This window comes from Orbicella faveolata, unplaced genomic scaffold, assembly GCF_042242905.1.
Source record: "Orbicella faveolata isolate gen_17 unplaced genomic scaffold, um_ofav_v1 contig_13, whole genome shotgun sequence".
Taxonomy (NCBI): Eukaryota; Metazoa; Cnidaria; class Anthozoa; order Scleractinia; family Merulinidae; genus Orbicella; species Orbicella faveolata.
Window position 1 is genome coordinate 9,909,377 of NW_028301540.1, and position 21,480 is coordinate 9,930,856.

Sequence of the window (21,480 nt, forward strand, 5' to 3'; positions counted from 1 at the left end):
CCATTACCATTATTACCATTACCAATTTAAATATAAATTAAAAATCGTAACCTCAAGAATCCGAGATATGATAGATGATTGATCTATAAACAACCTCCCCAAGATTTAGGTTTGTTCAGTTTTTCAATCGCGCGTTATTTGGAAACGTGTTTTACCCAGATTTATAAAGCTTTTTAGGGACGCCATCTTGGTGCTCCTCGGAAGGGCAAGTAGTTTTACTTATTCGGCGAATTATTTCAAATTTCCATACCATCTCATTTTCTCAAATAATAACATAAGTTTTATGGCTTGGACATCTTTAATTTATGGATTCAGATTACCCGACTGATATTTTACCGCCAAACTAAAGCTAATTAATTATTTATGAGAAAACACCGCTGATTGATAGACGATCACTGCGTGCGAAAATGCTTGGCGCAGCGAGCTCACAGCAAGCGACTACGGATTCAAATGGCAGTTGTTTTCTTCTGGAAATCACCCAATTTGCTCACCAAATGACTGGGATATTTTTAGATGCAGCACATGTTTTCTTGTTAATTCAGGAGATCGCCAAGCATATCGTTTGTTTAGAGAGAAGGTCATCTAAACGGGTACAAAGTCATCCTAAAATGCACATGATTTGCAGTTCTAAAATTTAAACGATTCGTCCTTTCGCTCATGCAGTCTGGGACTTGTTCTTGTGTGAGAAATTTCTATCATCTGATTCAAGCTTTTTATTAGCGCAATGGACGAATGAAGACTTCAGCGATAACCCGAGTCCTAAAACATTGTGAGCAGAGTCGCTTCCCTCTTTCCTTGATAAGTCGGGATACGCCTTCCTCTTTCCCGACTTGAATTGTCTAGGAAAGATTTAACATCGAAGTCATCGAGGCAACTCTGCTTACAGATAATAGACACTATTCATTACAATCCAGGCATCCTATACAAACCAAACTACTTCTTTATTTTTATTCAGTTACGCTTCAATGCTTAACTCTATTTTTAGCGAAACAATACACAGGGTAGCAGTCTCTAACACTTGTTACTAATAAGCCAATTAACGTACAAGTTTTCTCAGTGTAAAGCAGCTTAAAGCCCTTGGTCAAAAGATCCCAAATTTTGAAACAGCATCTCTGTCTGTTGAGCCGTGCTACTACATGTTTTGGTCAAACGGACGGAAACGCTGCAACATCTTGAAGTGTCCCGCAAGGCTTTTCCTTTGTGTACGCACAAAAGATATAATAAAGAATGTGTTGTCATCAGTGTCCGGTATAGGAAAAAGGAGCCATTTTTTTTCCGAACACATTAACATTTTCCCCACCCAACAATTTCGAACGACTTTGGATCAAAATGCTGGGACCGTATGACCAGGCCAAGGAGAACTTTAAAGACAACTGGTGATGGTTACATGAGGTCTGTAGGTAGGTTTTTTCTGTCAGGGTCTGGTTGTGGTTTTGCAGCAAGTTTCATTTTCAAGTAGATTATAGTTGCCAGGCACGCAGCACAGAATATGGCCATGGCAATAACAACGACTGTTGTGATATTGAATGAAGAATCTAAACCAGAGAGAAACAAATGAAAAAAATGAGTCAATGCTAGCATACAATTCATGCGTGTGTTTAATTTGGACTTGTCAGTAGAGCAAAAGGAGGATAAACGAGTCAAAACGAGAGGATCACTTCAGTCCTCTCAGATTGAACATGGAACAATCAGTCAGTCACTCTGTTGGCCAGTCAGTCAGTCGATCTGTCAGTTAGTTAGTTAGTCAGTCATCCAGTCAGTCAGACAGTCAGTCAGTAGGTCGGACAGTCAGCCAATCAACCAGTCAGACAATCACACAGTCCGCTTGTCGGTCAGCTGGTCAGTCGGTCGTCCGGACAGTCAGCCAGTCTATCCTTCCGTCCGTCCGTCGATCAGTCAGTCAGTCAATCGGTCGATCGGTCGGTCGGTCGTTCGGTCGTTCAGTCAATCAGTCAATCAGCCAATCAGTTAATCAGTCAATCAGCCAATCAGTTAATCAGTCAATCAGCCAATCAGCCAATCAGTCAATCAATCAATCAATCAATCAATCAGTCAATCTGTCGACCGGTAAATCGATCAATCGTGTCAATCAGTAAATGGAGGGGTCAATCGGTTAATCAGTAAATTAATCAATCATTCAATCAATCGTGTATACCTTTTGCTGTGTAGGAATCTCCTCCCACTTCTACGTCACTTCTAAAAATGAACGGTCCCTCAGTAAGGCCGGCCCGTGCCACACTCTTTTCCTCCTCCATAGCTCGTCTTCTCCTTGGGAAGTCAATAGAGCAGCCCACAGAGCACCGAGAAGTAGGATCTGAAGCGTTGCAAACCACTAAGTTACAGTGCAAGTAAACAAAACTGCCATAGTTTCCTGTAAACTGGAAAGTATCAAAACTGAGCCTTCTTGTGCCTTGAGGAGATGAGTAATATGTCACCGTCGAATCCACAACGCAGCTTGAAAATAAAAATAAAAACCGTCATTAGACAAATTTTGTGCTCAGTGTAGACATCAAAAGGTACACTGTTAATTACCTCAAAACAGATAGACTTCATGGAAATCAGATCTCAGGTAAGTCAGTGCGAGTTGGTCTATATTTCACATGCAAGGAGCGCACAAAATAACACAGTATAGTAGGACCTCAAATTAAATTAGAAATTTCATTTAAGTTAAATCGTCAAATCAGACGACGGATGAAAGAGACAACAGACCTTTAATTTCGAAGTGTCCATTTTGAATCGTTCATGTGATGCGTGCCGGGTTCTGGAGCCAAAAAAATTACAGTGTCCGGGACAGCCGGCAGAATTCGGACCGAACTCCTCCGAGAGGATCCAGACCACGCAACAGTTAACAGCGAATGAAAATTCCAAATGATCACCCCTCAATATAGGTAAGATTATCTTTCATTCGCCTTTTGATTTGATGAGAGGGCCCCTTAAAAAATTGCACTCTTTTTTGAAAATATGCTTGATATTTGTACCTACCATTGCGCACGTTGTGCGGACCTGTGCATGACGTAACGTGTTTGCTTCACGTGTTATGAAGCATGTGGGTTGTTCTTTGATTTGCGATCCGCCATGTTGTTGTTTTTGAAGAACATTGGACATTTGTACTTGGAACGAAACAGTCGGTAAGGGTTGCATTCGTATAATTTCGCTCTTTTGGTGCCCGTGCTTAGTTAGTTCCTTTTGATGTCTGTAGAAAACCTGGACTAGATGAACCTAAATCGCTAAAATTGGGCTGATCGAAATGCTTGTCGCAGTACTTTAGCTCGTGGATGTTTGGATTTACAAGTGGATTTATTAAAGTTAAACTAAAGGTTCTGAGTTTTCGACGTTTATTTACATGCAACATAATACGTAGCACCTGGGCTTCGTAACAATATTTGTCCTCAGACATTATGTGTTCCGAGAAGCGAGCAGTTCTTGAGGAAAACCTGTGAGCTTCGATGAAAAACTAATAATAAAGTACAGAAATTTTCGCGCATATTTTTGAAGCCGGTGAAACAAAATACTTGATGAATCGTAGTTAACAATTGAACGGCGAACTCGAGGTTTCTATAGTCCCTCTAATAACGATAGAGCCTTGTAATTGTTTTAAGCATAACCAAAAGACCGATCTGTTAAACAACAAATAAGTTCTTTCCAGAAACTTCACTCAAACGCGAATAACCATTAGTTTTCTCAGATCGACCACCCCCTGGTGCCTTCTATTTAAACAATAGAGTGTTTCTACGAAGGAACTATGGGCTGATAGTTGCCTCGCGGAAATTTGACGTTCATCAAACAAATATGCTAGTTTTAAGAACATCAAATTTCCAAGGGGCAACTATCAGACCGATAGTTCCGAGACATAAACAATCTATTGTCTTTATTGTTCACCACTAATATAAATTTTCTTCCGCGCGCTAGCTGGAAAATCAGATTGAATTATTTTCAACTTATTTTAGATGAAAGCCGTGAAAGCCAAATGAAAAAATTCAAAAAGAAAACAAACAAAAAACCCTCTTAATGCAATTTCAATTGTTTATTTTCTATAAGCCCGCTTGTTTACAGAAATATTTCTACGGAAGAGTACTATCCATCCGGGTATTTTCCGCGGACGGGCACTATGGGCTGATAGTGTCTCTCCGCGGATGAACATTATCGCATCACGTGATCAATTTAAACCTATAAGAATCGGGGAAAATTTAGTGCTGAACTATAACGATCGTTAGAAGACCACCATGTAGCCATTTACATCGTACGTTTACTTCATAGTCGGTCAGTAGGTTATGCTAAAAGGATAATCTAATAGTCTAATAATAATATCACCGTGGGGGTGCATGCCGCGTGCCGTGTGACAGGTTTCGACCAAACGCGTGTGATCGAAAAAAGCAAAGCATTATTTTATTGACTGGAGAATAACAATACACAACACCAAGAGTGGGTGTCACTACTGGGGCTGTGTTAACGCTCTTGGGCCAAAGGCTGACAGGCGCAATCACGGCACCCAAACAATGGACCATCGGTCGCAGGGTTGGAGACAAGACGGGAAGCGCAAGACAATAACATAGCAACAATGTACCTGTCTCGAATGATGTCATACTTCATGTCGTCGTCAGGATTCTGAGTAGGTGTGGCGTAACACCTCTCCTCTCTGATTGTCAGTCTGGTGTCTGGTGAATCCACCGCCAGCTGAAAAATGAACAAATCAAACGTAAGACGCTAAACAGACTCCAATATTACTGAACATCCTCACTGATAAAGGTCACTGAAGGAACAGAAAGGTTTTAGGAGAGAATAATTTCAGGTCCGGGTCAACCTCTGCGTGTACTATGCAGGCAAGAATCTAATCTCGCCATCAATTCAAATGTTTCATATTCGTTTTTCCGGCTTTGTTTTCCGAACGCAGGATTCGTGGTCTGAGATAATGGTGCAAGGACTCCAGCTAAAACAAGAACAACTACCACAACATCGACATCAGAATAGCCCTTGAATAGCCCTTGACTTAGTATTCTTAGTGATCCTATATAAAGCAGCCTCCTGTATTAAGCGGCTAGTTCCTCAAGTCTTGAGGATGGTCGTTATACACAGGTTCGACTGTATACTAAAATGCTTTGCGTTGTTCGATCCAGATCCTCTCGGATGAATTTGTTATTGTAGCAATGCTGGTCATTTTCGTGAAAATCATGGTCAGCGGGAAAAGCCGTTAAGTTTTTTTTCCATGTGATCACTACGACCGCTGCAGGTATTAAAGAAAGCGTTGATATCATTCCGGCTTTGCCAGCTAACCAGTTTCAATATGATCGCCACGATCCCCAGCGGAAAAAAAGAAATCCCTAATGGACCTGAGTTCAACAAAGACGGGAAGCATTTTGGTATATCTCTGTTTTTCGTATAGTGTGATCGTCCGGGTGACGACTGACTCTGGAAAGCTGGTACACTAACCTAGAACAAACGCCTCTTAACAGATGTCAACAACGACCGGCGCCTTACAAACGACTTATCCACGACAGAAACGAAACCGACAAACGGACTTCTAACAGACCGACTTAACAATACACGGACCAAAAACCGACCTACTTGACTAACAATAGACGGATCGAAACCCACCAATGACTGATGACAAACTTTACACGAGTCTTTCAGCCAATACCATCATGGCTATACTGACCAATCACGTTCAACGGACCAGCCTTATAACATCATCGACTGACAAACACTATTCACTTGACTCTGAAGATGACTTCCGCTCAGGTTGTCGAAACGTCAGTCACCAACAACAGTTCTTTTCAGAACTACACTCACCCGGACGATCACACTATACGAACTACTGATACTCCTGGGTTCAAACCATTTACTGTGATATCTCTGTTTTCATCACTACAATCTTCTGAAGAGTAATCTCCACTGAATGAGAGAAATATGAAGTCTATCGTAGAGATGCTCAAGCACTGAAGACCACAAGTTTTTAGTGTTTGTGGGCGTCCTTATTGTAGAAGAATGAAAACATTTGGGGCCATTAATACAACAGACCCACCTACACAAAATATGACAGGATAGGTTACCTCCTTTGACCCACGTTATCAGCCAAAAACCTTGGGGACCATGCTAGGTTTCTTGATCATTTTTCAGGACGCTTTATCACCGAAGAGAAGTCGGTGATTCTTTTTTTTGTTATTTCTGAGGCAAGTAGTCATTATCTAACAGAAGTAAAAGTTAGGAAAAATCTTATGCGCAGGTCCTTGTTCTCAGTGAACGAACACTAGCTCTGTTTTTTCCCACGATCCAAGCGATCATATGGAAACCAGGTATTGGGTTCACCGGCCAAGTCGGAAATCACGAAGATGATGACGACGAAGATATATCAAAGGTTTACTTGAGCGACTCCTGAAAGATAATAGACACTCTTTTTACAAACCAGGATTTCTGTATAAACCAAATTACTTGTTTATTTTTATATAACTGCGCTTCAATGCTTAACTTTATTTTTAACCTAAGAATACACGAGAAAGCAGTCTGATCCAGTTAAGGTACAAGTTTTCTCAGTGTAAAGTAGCTTAAAGCTCTTGATCAAAAGACCCCACAATTTGATACATGCAAACCACTAAGTTACAGTGCAAGTGAACGAAACGTCCATAGTTTCCTGTAAACTGGAAAGTATCAAAACTGAACCTTCTTGTGCCTTGAGGAGATGAGTAATATGTCACCGTCGACAGTTCTGAAAGCTAGAAACATATAAACTAACTGCCCTGACCAAATAACAACGAAAAACAACAATAACAACAGCAAAAAGCTGTTTACTCCAGAACCTACAAGAGAGCATTTCAAAGAAGCCTCTGTGAAACGTAAAGCTTGAAATGTTTGTATAAAGCTTCAACAGACCTTTTAATTTGGAAAAGAATGCAATATTTAAACCTCACACTTGCAAGAAATCAAGAGCGAATCACCGCGTAGATCTCAAAGCTAAATACACCGGGTAGTAAAAGACGGGTTTCACAAACGGGTCGAGCGAAGGGAATCTAAGAGACCGATTTTCCCGCCCGATTTTAAGCCTCCTGCCATTCAGTTTTGTCGTTTACTTACCCGTGCTTCCTTCATCGTGGAAAGATAAACGGATGATCAAATGCGTTCGTTTTATGCAGGCTTCATTAGCCCTAAACTGTTCACAGCATTCTATTTCTTCGTGTTTTTGTAGATCGTTGAACGTGCGGATAGAATCACGAGAGAACTGCACGCCAGCTGAAAAGGGATTTGATTGGGTGGGAGGTGGGAACCTAGATTCTTCTTGCTCTCAAACCCCACCGCCCACCCATCCCTCGTGCTTCGCTCGCTTCTTCTTTTGCGTGCGCAAATAGAGAGGCTGTGCACAGTCTACATTAGCCATAAAGCAATTAACCGACCGATGCAATTTATCACGGTTTCCTGGTTTCAGATCTCATCTGTATTTGGTAGCAACAAACCCTAAAGCAATATTCTAACGTTGTTATCATGAATCAGCAATTTGCAATGACTCATCATATACGAGGACTAAATATTGATCATTTAGGCATTACATCTACATGTAAAATGGCAGCTGAAGTGCAATCTATTGATAGTTCTGGGCAAGTTATCCCAAGCCGAAGGAAGGAAAGTGTGAGTGAACTTTTTATACCAAAGGACACACTCGATCAGCCATGCGATGTTGTTTTGAAGGTCAAAGATGGCAAACAATTCAAAGCTCACAGGCGAGTTCTCTCTGAGGCCAGTCCTTTCTTTGAAAAGATGCTGAACAGCGACATGAAGGAGACTCAGGAAGGAATAGTTCGGTTGGAGATGTTTACCGAGTCAGTCATAGCGGCTACGCTACAGTTTATTTACACCGGCGATGTTCAGATATTGGCTGAAGACAATGCCCGAGACCTAATAGTTGTGGCCGATTATTTGTTTCTTGACAAACTAAAACTTCTCGCTGGAGAGGTTTTAATACAGACGCTAAACAGTTCAAATTGTATTTCAACTTACTATTTTGCTGAAAGATATCAATGCGAAGACCTTCTTTCGAAAACAAGTAAATTTATCCTCGCCAATTTTACTCCCATTTACGCTGTGGACCGTGAAAATGTTTTGAATATGTCGAGCAGAGAGGTTGAAATGTGGATTTCAAGCGATGAAATAGATGTTAACGCCGAGGAAGATGTGTTTAAGATCATTCTAGCATGGATTGACCATGACAGAAGCCGGCGAAAAAGATATTTCGTCGAGTTATTTCGTCACGTTAGGCTTGTTTATGTATCGCGTGACTTTCTCCGGCATGATATCGTGACAAATGAGCTCGTGAAAGACAATAACAGCTGTGTGACACTGGTAAAGGATGCCATCAAATTACTTGACTCAAAAAACTTCGAGAGCCTCAGTGTTCCACCCAGGAAGACGCTCGAGACCCCTGTTGTAGTAGTCAGTGTGGGTGGAAGTGTTCTGTGTTACATTCTTCGTGAGAATAGCTGGTGCAAGTTAGGTGAGATACCACCTTTATGTATGTCTGGTAATTTTGTCCCTTGTGACGGTCAATTGTATCGTACTGTACAGGAGATGTCGAATTATCGACTTCAGTCTTTAAATCAAGTAACATACAATCCGTATTCTAACAGTTGGACGCAATTACCAGTCTTGGAAGAAGGACGATATTTGCGGAAAACATTTGTTAGAAATGGAGATGAAATGTACGCTTTGATGTCTGAACCATGTGTTATGGACCATTTACGAAATCGGCAGGTCCGTGATGGACGCTACGTTGTCAGTGTTAACTCTCCAGGAACAGAAGCAGACCAAAAGTGCGGCAGCCGAAAACATACTTCCTTCCTCACGAAGTACGAACCGGAATCAAACTCGTGGGATGATGTAACATCATTTGATCATTTGGACCTGAGAGATGGTTTCTGTATTGTAGCCAATGACAATTTTATTTATTTCATTGGTGGCAGAGAATGGTGTGGCGACAAACGCACCCTCCTGACTGATGTTGACAGGTTTGACCTCAGCAGAAAACAGTGGGATAAAGCCGCTGACACTCAAATGGCGAATTGCTGGGCTAAGGGTGCTGCTGTGAACGAGAAAATCTACATAACTTTTCGAGCTCGTCCGCAGGAATGCCATTCTTCTTATGATTGGGAGGTGTACGATGAAACAACAAATGAATGGCAGATTATTACGGGCATCAGAGATGGACTGAGATACAATGTCCATATTTTGCCCGTTGATGGTGAGTTATTTATCCTGGACATTAAAACGGTGGTCCGGTTGAAAAGTGTACTGAGGCGAACCGAAACGAATACGAATTGAACGCTATTACCCTGAAGAGAATAAATGCGAGACGAAAACTGAAGTGACAGCAAGACAAACGTCAGGGTTCTGCTATTGCTATTATGAACCTGTCATCGCTTGCTCGATGAGAATTTTCAAAGGAATTTTTAACATGCGGCAGGTCGAAGCCTTCCCTGCTGATGATAGCCTTCCTGTAGCTACTACAAACCAGCCCTCGTTAACTTCCAAAAAACGTGAGCGGAAATGCTTAATCATGTGATTTAAAACTCTCACGTGGAATTCACTTCCTTATAATTTGTGTCACCGGGCGCTCACATCTATCATTTTGTACTATATATTTTTGAAGTTCAGTTTTTTCATTCTAAATATTTGTGGCAAATGAGGTCAGAAGCGAGCTGTGTCGCAACTGAACTTCGAGAAAGAAGTTTTTTTTAAAATTGGTTCACGAGTTTATCAGAGCCAGAAAGCAGTTCGTACTGAAGATTAGATACTTTGTATCTTATACTGAAGAAGATACTTTGAAGATGGCATCGTTCTTTTTTAAAGATAAAAATCTTTATAGGGCGTTACTTATACTGGTGATAGAGTTAGGATTTATTTTTGACTTGACACTCTACATTGCTTCTAGTATTAAAAAAGCCACTCTGGGCAAGGATTCTTCGGTTTCTTTGACGCACCATGATCCGAAAGATCTTGGATTAATCTGTTTAGAAAAGAAACGCAAAATCCGTTTTCGGATTTAAGAATCCAATCTTGGATTTTCTTAAAGAAACGCATCCTAAGAATATTATTTGCATTCCAATGTGGTACAACGTACAATGATTTTCGAGTTGTGTTTTGCTCCCGTGTCAAGGCGAGTATTCGTGGTAAACCATTCATATGAAAATATCGGCGCTTTCCATTGGACCAGAATGCTGTTTTGAATGTTAGGAAATTCCCAGTTATACCTAACAAAGTTTCGAGAATTCCCATTCCGGAATTTTTGGGTGAATGGTTCTCATTTCGGAATAGTGGGTCTAAATTGGATAGATCAACATCAACGTTGTGTTGGGATGGGATGGGATGGGATGGGGGAGGTAACCAGGAAGACGTTATGTTGGCAAAAGTGCAAAGTATGCTAAGAATTTAGGTCAGGATTGTTGTCACATAACCCAAAATTCTGCATACCTTTGTTTCCCATTTCTCCTGGGTGTTACAGTCGTCCCAAGAGAAACTGAAGACAATGCTTATACAAAATTTTGGGGGGTAAACAAGGCCGGTATTATGGGGGATGTGGAAATGGCGAATAGTTTATCTAGCTAGCTGGGCTGATTAAGAAAGCAGGGTTTCTATCTCAAAGACGGCTTTGCGAGTTTAAACATTTGAACTGCCCTTGCTAGTTTTAAACTTTCAAGAGACCTTTGGGAAAGAACGCAATTTTTACAACTTACGCTTGCAAGAAATCAAGTGAGATCAAGAATGAATCACCTCGTAGAGCTCAAAGAATATCCCAGGTAGTAAATTTTGTTCACTTGTTTATTGATTAATGTATATTTATGTTATTTTTACAGTGGGCTTCCTGTGAAGTAGCTTTCTAGCTAGGTGGAGTTGTCACTATAAATAAAGAATTACCATTACCATTACCATTACCATTATTACCATTACCAATTTAAATATAAATTAAAAATCGTAACCTCAAGAATCCGAGATATGATAGATGATTGATCTATAAACAACCTCCCCAAGATTTAGGTTTGTTCAGTTTTTCAATCGCGCGTTATTTGGAAACGTGTTTTACCCAGATTTATAAAGCTTTTTAGGGACGCCATCTTGGTGCTCCTCGGAAGGGCAAGTAGTTTTACTTATTCGGCGAATTATTTCAAATTTCCATACCATCTCATTTTCTCAAATAATAACATAAGTTTTATGGCTTGGACATCTTTAATTTATGGATTCAGATTACCTGACTGATATTTTACCGCCAAACTAAAGCTAATTAATTATTTATGAGAAAACACCGCTGATTGATAGACGATCACTGCGTGCGAAAATGCTTGGCGCAGCGAGCTCACAGCAAGCGACTACGGATTCAAATGGCAGTTGTTTTCTGCTGGAAATCACCCAATTTGCTCATCAAATGACTGGGATATTTTTAGATGCAGCACATGTTTTCTTGTTAATTCAGGAGATCGCCAAGCATATCGTTTGTTTAGAGAGAAGGTCATCTAAACGGGTACAAAGTCATCCTAAAATGCACATGGTTTGCAGTTCTAAAATCTAAACGATTCGTCCTTTCGCTCATGCAGTCTGGGACTTGTTCTTGTGTGAGAAATTTCTATCATCTGATTCAAGTTTTTTATTAGCGCAATGGACGAATGAAGACGTCAGCGATAACCCGAGTCCTAAAACATTGTGAGCAGAGTCGCTTCCCTCTTTCCTTGATAAGTCGGGATACGTCTTCCTCTTTCCCGACTTGAATTGTCTAGGAAAGATTTAACATCGAAGTCATCGAAGCAACTCTGCTTACAGATAATAGACACTATTCATTACAATCCAGGCATTCTATACAAACCAAACTACTTCTTTATTTTTATTATAACGCTTCAATGCTTAACTCTATTTTTAGCGAAGCAATACACAGGGTAGCAGTCTCTAACACTTGTTACTAATAAGCCAATTAACGTACAAGTTTTCTCAGTGTAAAGCAGCTTAAAGCTCTTGGTCAAAAGATTCCAAATTTTGAAACAGCATCTCTGTCTGTTGAGCCGTGTTACTACATGTTTTGGTCAAACGGACGGAAACGCTGCAACATCTTGAAGTGTCCCGCAAGGCTTTTCCTTTGTGTACGCACAAAAGATATAATAAATAATGTGTTGTCATCAGTGTCCGGTATAGGAAAAAGGAGCCACTTTTTTTTCCGAACACATTAACATTTTCCCCACCCAACAATTTCGAACGACTTTGGATCAAAATGCTGGGACCGTATGACCAGGCCACGGAGAACTTTAAAGACAACTGGTGATGGTTACATGAGGTCTATAGGTAGGTTTTTTCTGTCAGGGTCTGGTTGTGGTTTTGCAGCAAGTTTCATTTTCAAGTAGATTATAGTTGCCAGGCACGCAGCACAGAATATGGCCATGGCAATAACAACGACTGTTGTGATATTGAATGAAGAATCTAAACCAGAGAGAAACAAATGAAAAAAATGAGTCAATGCTAGCATACAATTCATGCGTGTGTTTAATTTGGACTTGTCAGTAAAGCAAAAGGAGTATAAACGAGTCAAAACGAGAGGATCACTTCAGTCCTCTCAGATTGAACATGGAACAATCAGTCAGTCACTCTGTTGGCCAGTCAGTCAGTCGATCTGTCAGTTAGTTAGTTAGTCAGTCATCCAGTCAGTCAGACAGTCAGTCAGTAGGTCGGACAGTCAGCCAATCAACCAGTCAGACAATCACACAGTCCGCTTGTCGGTCAGCTGGTCAGTCGGTCGTCCGGACAGTCAGCCAGTCTATCCTTCCGTCCGTCCGTCGATCAGTCAGTCAGTCAATCGGTCGATCGGTCGGTCGGTCGTTCGGTCGTTCAGTCAATCAGTCAATCAGCCAATCAGTTAATCAGTCAATCAGCCAATCAGTTAATCAGTCAATCAGCCAATCAGCCAATCAGTCAATCAATCAATCAATCAATCAATCAGTCAATCTGTCGACCGGTAAATCGATCAATCGTGTCAATCAGTAAATGGAGGGGTCAATCGGTTAATCAGTAAATTAATCAATCATTCAATCAATCGTGTATACTTTTTGCTGTGTAGGAATCTCTGCCCACTTCTACGTCACTTCTAAAAATGAACGGTCCCTCAGTAAGGCCGGCCCGTGCCACACTCTTTTCCTCCTCCATAGCTCGTCTTCTCCTTGGGAAGTCAATAGAGCAGCCCACAGAGCACCGAGAAGTAGGATCTGAAGCGTTGCAAACCACTAAGTTACAGTGCAAGTAAACAAAACTGCCATAGTTTCCTGTAAACTGGAAAGTATCAAAACTGAACCTTCTTGTGCCTTGAGGAGATGAGTAATATGTCACCGTCGACAGTTTTGAAAGCTAGAAACATATAAACTAACTGCCCTGACCAAATAACAACGAAAAACAACAATAACAACAGCAAAAAGCTGTTTACTCCAGAACCTACACGAGAGCATTGCAAAGAAGCCTCTATGAAACGTAAAGCTTGAAATGTTTGTATAAAGCTTCAACAGACCTTTTAATTTGGAAAAGAATGCAATTTTTAAACCTCACACTTGCAAGAAATCAAGAGCGAATCACCGCGTAGATCTCAAAGCAAAATACACCGGGTAGTAAAAGAGGGGTTTCACAAACGGGTCGAGCGAAGGGAATCTAAGAGACCGATTTTCCCGCCCGATTTTAAGCCTCCTGCCATTCAGTTTTGTCGTTTACTTACCCGTGCTTCCTTCATCGCTCTAGGGATTGAATGAAAAGGCTGTAAAAGTTACGTGCAAATATAAACGGAGGAACAAATCCGTTCGTTTTATGCAGGCTTCATTAGCCATAGACTGTTCACAGCATTCTATTTCTTCGTGTTTTTGTAGATCGTTGAACGTGCGGATAGAATCACGAGAGAACTGCACGCCAGCTGAAAAGGGATTTGACTGGGTGGGGAGTGGGATCCTAGATTCTTCTTGCTCTCAAACCCCACCGCCCACCCATCCCTCGTGCTTCGCTCGCTTTTTCTTTCGTGTGCGTAAATAGAGAGGCTATGAACAGTCTACATTAGCCATAAAGCAATTAACCGACCAATACAATTTATCATGGTTTCCTGGTTTCAGATCTCATCTGTATTTGGTAGCAACAAACCCTAAAGCAATATTCTAACGTTGTTATCATGAATCAGCAATTTGCAATGACTCATCATATACGAGGACTAAATATTGATCATTTAGGCATTACATCTACATGTAAAATGGCAGCTGAAGTGCAATCTGCTGATAGTTCTGAGCAAGTTATCCCAAGCCGAAGGAAGGAAAGTGTGAGTGAACTTTTTATACCAAAGGACACACTCGATCAGCCATGCGATGTTGTTTTGAAGGTCAAAGATGGCAAACAATTCAAAGCTCACAGGCGAGTTCTCTCTGAGGCCAGTCCTTTCTTTGAAAAGATGCTGAACAGCGACATGAAGGAGACTCAAGAAGGAGTAGTTCGGTTGGAGATATTTACCGAGTCAGTCATAGCGGCTACGCTTCAGTTTATTTACAGCGGCGATGTTCAGATATTGGCTGAAGGCAATGCCCGAGACCTAATAGTTGTGGCCGATTATTTGTTTCTTGACAAACTAAAACTTCTCGCTGGAGGGGTTTTAATACAGACGCTTAACAGTTCAAATTGCATTTCAACTTACTATTTTGCTGAAAGATATCAATGCGAAGACCTTCTTTTGAAAACAAGTAAATTTATCCTCGCCAATTTTACTCCCATTTACGCTGCGAACCGTGAAAATGTTTTGAATATGTCGAGCAGAGAGGTTGAAATGTGGATTTCAAGTGATGAAATAGATGTTAGCGCCGAGGAAGATGTGTTTAAGATCATTCTAGCATGGATTGACCATGACAGAAGCCGGCGAAAAAGATATTTCGTCGAGTTATTTCGTCACGTTAGGCTTGTTTATGTATCGCGTGACTGTCTGCGGCATGATATCGTGACAAATGAGCTCGTGAAAGACAATAACAGCTGTCTGTCGCTGGTAAAGGATGCCATCAAATTACTTGACTCAAAAAACTTCGAGAGCCTTAGTGTTCCACCCAGGAAGACGCTCGAGAGCCCTGTTGTAGTAGTCGATATGGGTACAAATGTTCTGTGTTACATTCTTCGTGAGAATAGCTGGTGCAAGTTAGGTGAGACACCACCTATATTTAGGCTTAATACGTCTGGTAATTTTGTCCCTTGTGATGGTCAATTGTATCGTACGGTACAGGAGTTGTCGAATTATCGACTCGGTTATTTAAAACAGGTAACATACAATCCTTACTCTAACAGTTGTACGCAATTACCAGTCTTGGAAGAAGGACGATATTTGCGGGAAACATTTGTTAGAAATGGAGATGAAATGTACGCTTTGATGTCTGAACCATGTGTTATGGACCATTTACGAAATTGGCAGGTCCGTGATGGACGCCTCGTTTTCCGTGTTACAGACCAAAAGTGCAGGAGCCGAAAACATACTTCCTTCCTCACGAAGTACAAACTTGAATCAAACTCGTGGGAAGATGTAACATCATTTGATCATTTGGACCTGAGAGATCATTTCTGCATTGTAGCTAACGACAATTTTATTTATTTCATTGGTGGCAGTGAATGGTGTGGTGAGAAACGCACCATCCTGACTGATGTTGATAGGTTTGAACTTAGCAGAAAACAGTGGGATAAAGCCGCTGACACTCAAATGGCGAATTGGCGGGCTAGGGGTACTGCTGTGAACGGGAAAATCTACATTACTTTTCAAGCTAGTCCAGAGCCGCTCCCGCCTTCTTATGCTTGGGAGGTGTACGATGAAACAACAAATGAATGGCAGATTATTACGGGCATCAGAGATGGACTCAGATACAATGACCATATTCTGTCCGTTGATGGTGAGTTGTATATCGCGTACATAAAAACGGTGTCCCGTTTTTATAATGTAGCCGGTCCAAAACGAATTCGAATTGAACGTTATAACCCTGAAGAGAGTAAATGCGAGACGAAAACTGACGTGACAGTAAGACGCGCGGCAGGGTGCTATTGTCAACGTAACATCGTTTGCCCAATGAGAATTTTCAAAGGACTTTTCAACATGCGGCAGGTCGAAGCCTTCCCTTCTGATGATAGCCTTCCTGTAGCTACTACAACTCAGCCCATGTTAACTTCCAAAAAACGTGAGCGGAAATGCTTAATCATGTGACTTAAAACCTGTCATGTGGAATTCACTTCGCTACAATTTGTGTGTTACCAGAGGCAAATATCTGTCGATATGTTTGACATTTTTTACTACATATTTTTTAGTTCAGTTCCCGTATTCTAAACATTACTGGCAAATGAGGTCAGAAGCGAGCTGTGTCGCAACTGAACTTCGAGAGAGGCTTGTTCTAAATTGGTTCACGAGCTTATCAGAGTTAGAAAACAGTCCTTACGGACTACTTTGAAGATAGCATCGTTCTTTTTTAAAGATAAAAATCTTTACAGAACGTTGGCTAATCCTGGTTGTAAAGTTACGATCTATGTTTGAGTTTTTTTTTTTTGTAAAAAAAAAAAAACCTCTCAGTCAACGAGTCTGGGTTATGTTATGAGTGGGTCAATGGGTCAATGAGTCAATGGGTCAATGGGTCAATGAGTCAATGGATGGGTGAGAGATGTATGTATGCCACACCAATCAGGCTGGAGCTACTATAAGCAACCAATCAAATTGCCGCTTGTTAAGGTGAATCATGTGTGTGGAGATTTCATCCCGATTTTAGAACGGCCATCTTTGTTTTTCTTCAAACAGAAACAGGTATTCTTGCTTTGGCCTTATTCTGACATTTCCGATGCTTGCTTTACTATGGCTGAGCCCAGGACTTTGTGGATGGGTTTCAAGAGAGTTAAGAATTCGTTAATCAGCCGAAGAATCGCACTCTTTGGTATACACTAACATGTCATCAAGGCTTTGTCCCGGGGGCTTTGCTTTTTGCATTACGTGAAATTTCGAATGAAATGAGTCTTAGCCGCTCGATAACTTGGTGAATTCTAGAACAGGAACGATTGTTTTTAGTGCAAAGGAACGATTACTTTTAATGCAAAATGCACTATTGGGATGGTGAGGGGGCTTTCCTCCGTGCTGATTCGACAGGCTGCCATCGATATCATTTGCATTACGTGCAGTTCACGAAAAAATAATTCAGTCCAAACCATTTATGTTTGCGCAAAATTTTTCAGTTTGTGAATGCAAGTTTCAACTAAGTAGCGCCGTTCACGGAGTAATACTGTCTTCTCGTTGTATCCATCCTTGGAATCGATACTGAGGCCCGTTCCAAACGCCGCGCCATTCATTCGCCGAACCTAACTGATGAGTTAAGTACGGCAGAAGAGCGGCATTTGAATCAGTTTGGTTGGGCAGGTTAGGTTTGCTGCGGCAAACAACATTAGGCCCGGTCCAAACACCGCTCCACTCATCTGCCGAACCAAACTTGATTAAATTCGACTTTAGCGCGACTTTAGAGCGACAGCTGGTTCAGACGGCGTACTTACGTCGAACTTAATTCGGGAAGCCGGTGGTAACAATTTTCGACGAGAAAATATGCGTTCTGAATTCACGAACTCTGTCCAAATAGAAAAGCTGTGACTAACATTTCGCTGTTATCTGCTGTTATCTGCTGTTATAGCAATATTTAGGGAAGCAAATTCAAACTCAAGGTTCAGTGTCTGTATTTAGACAGGTTTTCTCCCGGTTAAATCGACTTGTTAAAGGGAAATCTAATAAGCCGGGCTATTACCACGAAGAAAAAGCAAAAAATGAATTTGCGCTAAAGAAACTCGTTTCTACAGTCCCGTTTCTCATAATGGTATTTTGTTGTCTTTATTTTTAGCGACGACTTTGAGCTTCATGCATGACTGGTCACGCCACTCAATTTTGAGCCAATCACGAGTCCCGTTATATTAAAATATATATTACAGTAATTTATGCATTAGGTTCGACACATGAGGAGAACGCCGTATGAATCAGCTGCCGCTCCAACGTCGCATAGTGCGTCAGACCCTGCCGAATTAATATTATTTGCCGCACCAAACCTAACCTGCCGAACCAAACTGATTCAAACGCCGCTCTTTTGCCGTACTTAACTCATCAGTTAGGTTCGGCGCATGAATGGAGCGGCGTTTGGAACGGGCCTTAAATTCGGCAGGGTCTGTCCGAAATAACGGACGGCTAGTTATGAAAGAGAACACTCCCTAGTTTTTAAATTTGTTTTTGTCGCAAGTAAATGTAGCAAGATATTTTTATTTGTTAGTTTCAAATGGTAACTTGACACTTTTGTTTTTCACGCACGAGTGGTTGCAATTGAAACTGACGAATCAGTGACTCTTGTTCACACGGTCGGAATAAACAAATTACAGTCAAACCAAGTGAAGCGCACCTCTCAAGATTACATTATTATTTTATTTGAATATTGAACCCGCTAGTCGTTTCAAGAATACAATAATGAATTGATTATTGGAAAATTGGATCCACTAGTCTTTCCAAGAATACAGCTAATGGGCCTAATCAAAAAAATCAATTTACTATTGATTTTTGAATGACTAGCGAGTTTAATATTCAAATAGTCAATTTATTATTGCATTCTTGAAACGACTAGCGGGTTCAATATTCAAATAATCAATTCATTAATGTAATCTTGAGGGGTACGCTTCACTTGGTTTGACTGTAAACAAGAAGCTAATCCAGCGGGAAGTTCAGAAACTTAATCCTGATCTAAATGTTTGGACGTCTCTTTTGTTTTAGTGTCCTTCAAAGGTATTTTAATATCTTTTATTAATGGCAATTCTTAAAAACGATAATTTTTTTTTAAGGTTTACGGTATGGGAACTCTTCAAATATTCGGCACTACGGCAAATTTAACCGCAAATTAATTAGATTAGACTTTGAGGCAACACAGTGGTTCTTTCGTTTTGAAACAGTTCCTTGTGCAGTTCAAAGAGGTAAACTTACGTGTCTCGTAAAGTGACAAAACGTTTTCTGTAACTGACTTTTTTCACCAAAAAGGCTCTCAGGCGTTGGGAAGGGTAATGCTTCCTAAACTCTGCAGATTTCATGGCGTCTTATAAAATTTATACAGTTTTTTCATGTGTTTGGTTGTTTCAAGTCCCAAGTTAGGTAACGCTGTTTACACCCAATGATTTCTTCTTGTTTAAATCGGTTTTGATATCGATATTATGTAATTTGAACTGGTTTTGTCGAATATCAAAACCTAAAAAAACTGCGGTCATTGCTCGCAACAGAGTAAGACCATGCTATTGAGTGACGATGTTATAACGGAGCTCCTGCGCGCCGACGGCGAGTGAGCGGAGCCCTATTGCTTAGAAAATGTGGTTACCCATCGAGCTAAAAAATTGTGGTTGTCACGTGATTGTCCGTACGTCCGTACTTCCCCTTCATGTAAATCAATGTGAAATGTCACTCTGCAACAACCTTGCTCCCAAGGCTTTTCCCTTAGAGATCAGGAGGGGCGGGTTTACAGCATACATCTTTGATATCCTATTATGTTCAATTGACAGCTGTCAAAACAAGGTATCCACTGACCAGTATCACTTGACCATATCTCAGGCTCATTTTCAGAGCTCATCAAGGTCACATGTTTTTTTTTTAAAGTTGGCTACTGCCCAGGTACAGGTTTTCGATTGGATCCCAGGCTCAAGCAAGGTTAACTTGTTGTAATCAGGAGCTCAGCTTTTAAGCTTGGCTTAATCTATATATTACTTAAATTGGTTCTTGTCATAAAATGAGTCAGAAAGATTATCCAGAATCAACACCGATCTGCTGTTTACCATTAGCTACTATTACAGACTGCATGATGTCTAGCTGTCTTGCTGGGAACAGTGCCATTTAGTTCTAATAAACAAAGTCACTGATCAATTGTTAAAATGAAACCTCATAAAGCAGGCTTAATATTACATTTCCCAAGGTAAAACAAATTCTTAAAGTGTTTTCTTTTTTGCTGTTCATCACAACTAGACAAACTTGTTGGATTAATCTTCTCGTAATTGTGAAGAGTCCACTGAGTGCTGCTACCTCCAGGGGCTTCTAATTCACAAAAAAATAACTCTTGTATTGTCATGCTTGCTCACTAACTCACTAAATTAAAAACAAAAAAATGGAAATCTGGCGTCCCCGTGTTAATTTCTCTTACACGTAAAAGTAACTCAAATGTTGATTGTTCATGCAATTCTTACAATCACAAAATACCATGCAGATAACTGAGGGAGTACCACTCGTATTTATTTCCATTTTTTTTTAAATTGACCTTTCAGCTGGAACATTTTATGAGTTTCTGAACAAAGAATCTTAGGTATATTATTGGCCATGTAAAATTATGATTTGCAACTGTCTGGATTAGGAAAGACCTCATTCAAATTTTTTTTCTGATTGTAAATCATTTCTGCAACATCAGTCTGCTTGTCAACATTAAAGTACAATCATTCAATGTCACCTCGATAGGGAAAAACTGGATCCAAATCTTATTTCAACACACAGTTACACTAATATACACAACTACAAAACTAGTTTCATTTACCTCTTAATTTGGTCCCCATAACAGATTTAAATCCAAGGTGACTTCATGTAACCATGCATGAAATGTAAACCTTGATACCACCAATAATTTTCTTTTTTATTTCAGTTTTCTTATTCATTTACTTACTGGTTTATTTCTATCTTATTTTTATTGTTTCTATCTGGTTGTATTACTGTCAGTTGTTATTATTCAGTATCAAGTTCTATTTTTCGTGCATGGTTACATGAAGTCATCCCAAATTCAAATCTTAACTAGCGACCAACTGAAGAGGTCACAGACAAAACAAGTCTTGAAGTCGCATATACCATGTAACTATGTATTGAAGGAAAATTCGAACAAAGCTTTTCCCAAATCAAGATGCTGTTCAGTAATCACACTTTCTTCCTTTAGCAAGTAGAAATTTGTGAAAGAGGCTATTGCGTGTGGTTTATATGCTTCCATTGGTTTAAGTGAGTGGCAAAAGCGTCCATAGAGGGGCAAAGCTATATTTTTCTATGTTTTCGTCCTTAATGACTAGAGCAGGGCTTGATTGATGATTGCCATAACTCTCATCACCGGTTTGATTGATAAGAGACTGGCACTGTAAGGAGAAACCAGTGGTTGATCACTATGCCATCTCAGTCACATTTATCCAACTGTTTAAATGCCACATACTCAACAACCATTTTTCAAAAAAAAAAATACTTGTTCCTTCAATCACTGATCTCCATTGCTTTCCATTTCTAACAGTTTGGAAGTAATTACATTTACTGCTTTTAGTGTTGGTGAGTTAGGAAACAAATCAATAAAGGTTTGGCCATCTAAGGATTGTGTGAGACTGGAATCCAGTGGAAATGAACCTACAAGGAAGGAAAAAATTATTCTTTCAAGAGCTGAAAGCAAGATATAGCTTCATGAAGAAGACTTTCCTCTGTGG

General features: G+C 40.4%; 2 protein-coding genes and 1 long non-coding RNA gene across 3 annotated transcripts; all 3 read left to right on the forward strand.

Annotated features, from left to right (window-relative positions):
* The first annotated feature begins 2,812 nt into the window (after positions 1–2,812).
* LOC149114899 (uncharacterized) lies at positions 2,813–3,322 on the forward strand. Its single transcript, XR_016205805.1, has 2 exons — positions 2,813–3,128; positions 3,200–3,322. It is a non-coding gene; the product is annotated as an uncharacterized LOC149114899 (long non-coding RNA).
* A 4,099-nt stretch (positions 3,323–7,421) lies between these two features.
* On the forward strand, positions 7,422–10,904 carry LOC149114900 (kelch-like protein 38). Its single transcript, XM_089284556.1, is given in 2 exon segments — positions 7,422–9,270; positions 9,272–10,904. Coding segments are annotated over 2 exon segments (2,070 nt in total). The 5' UTR covers positions 7,422–7,470; the 3' UTR covers positions 9,542–10,904.
* Positions 10,905–14,016: 3,112 nt separating this feature from the next.
* Positions 14,017–16,487, forward strand: LOC149114901 (kelch-like protein 40). The gene has a single exon (XM_089284557.1). It carries the CDS (start codon positions 14,156–14,158, stop codon positions 16,202–16,204), a length of 2,049 nt encoding a protein of 682 aa, XP_089140683.1. The 5' UTR covers positions 14,017–14,155; the 3' UTR covers positions 16,205–16,487.
* The last annotated feature ends 4,993 nt before the right edge of the window (positions 16,488–21,480 follow it).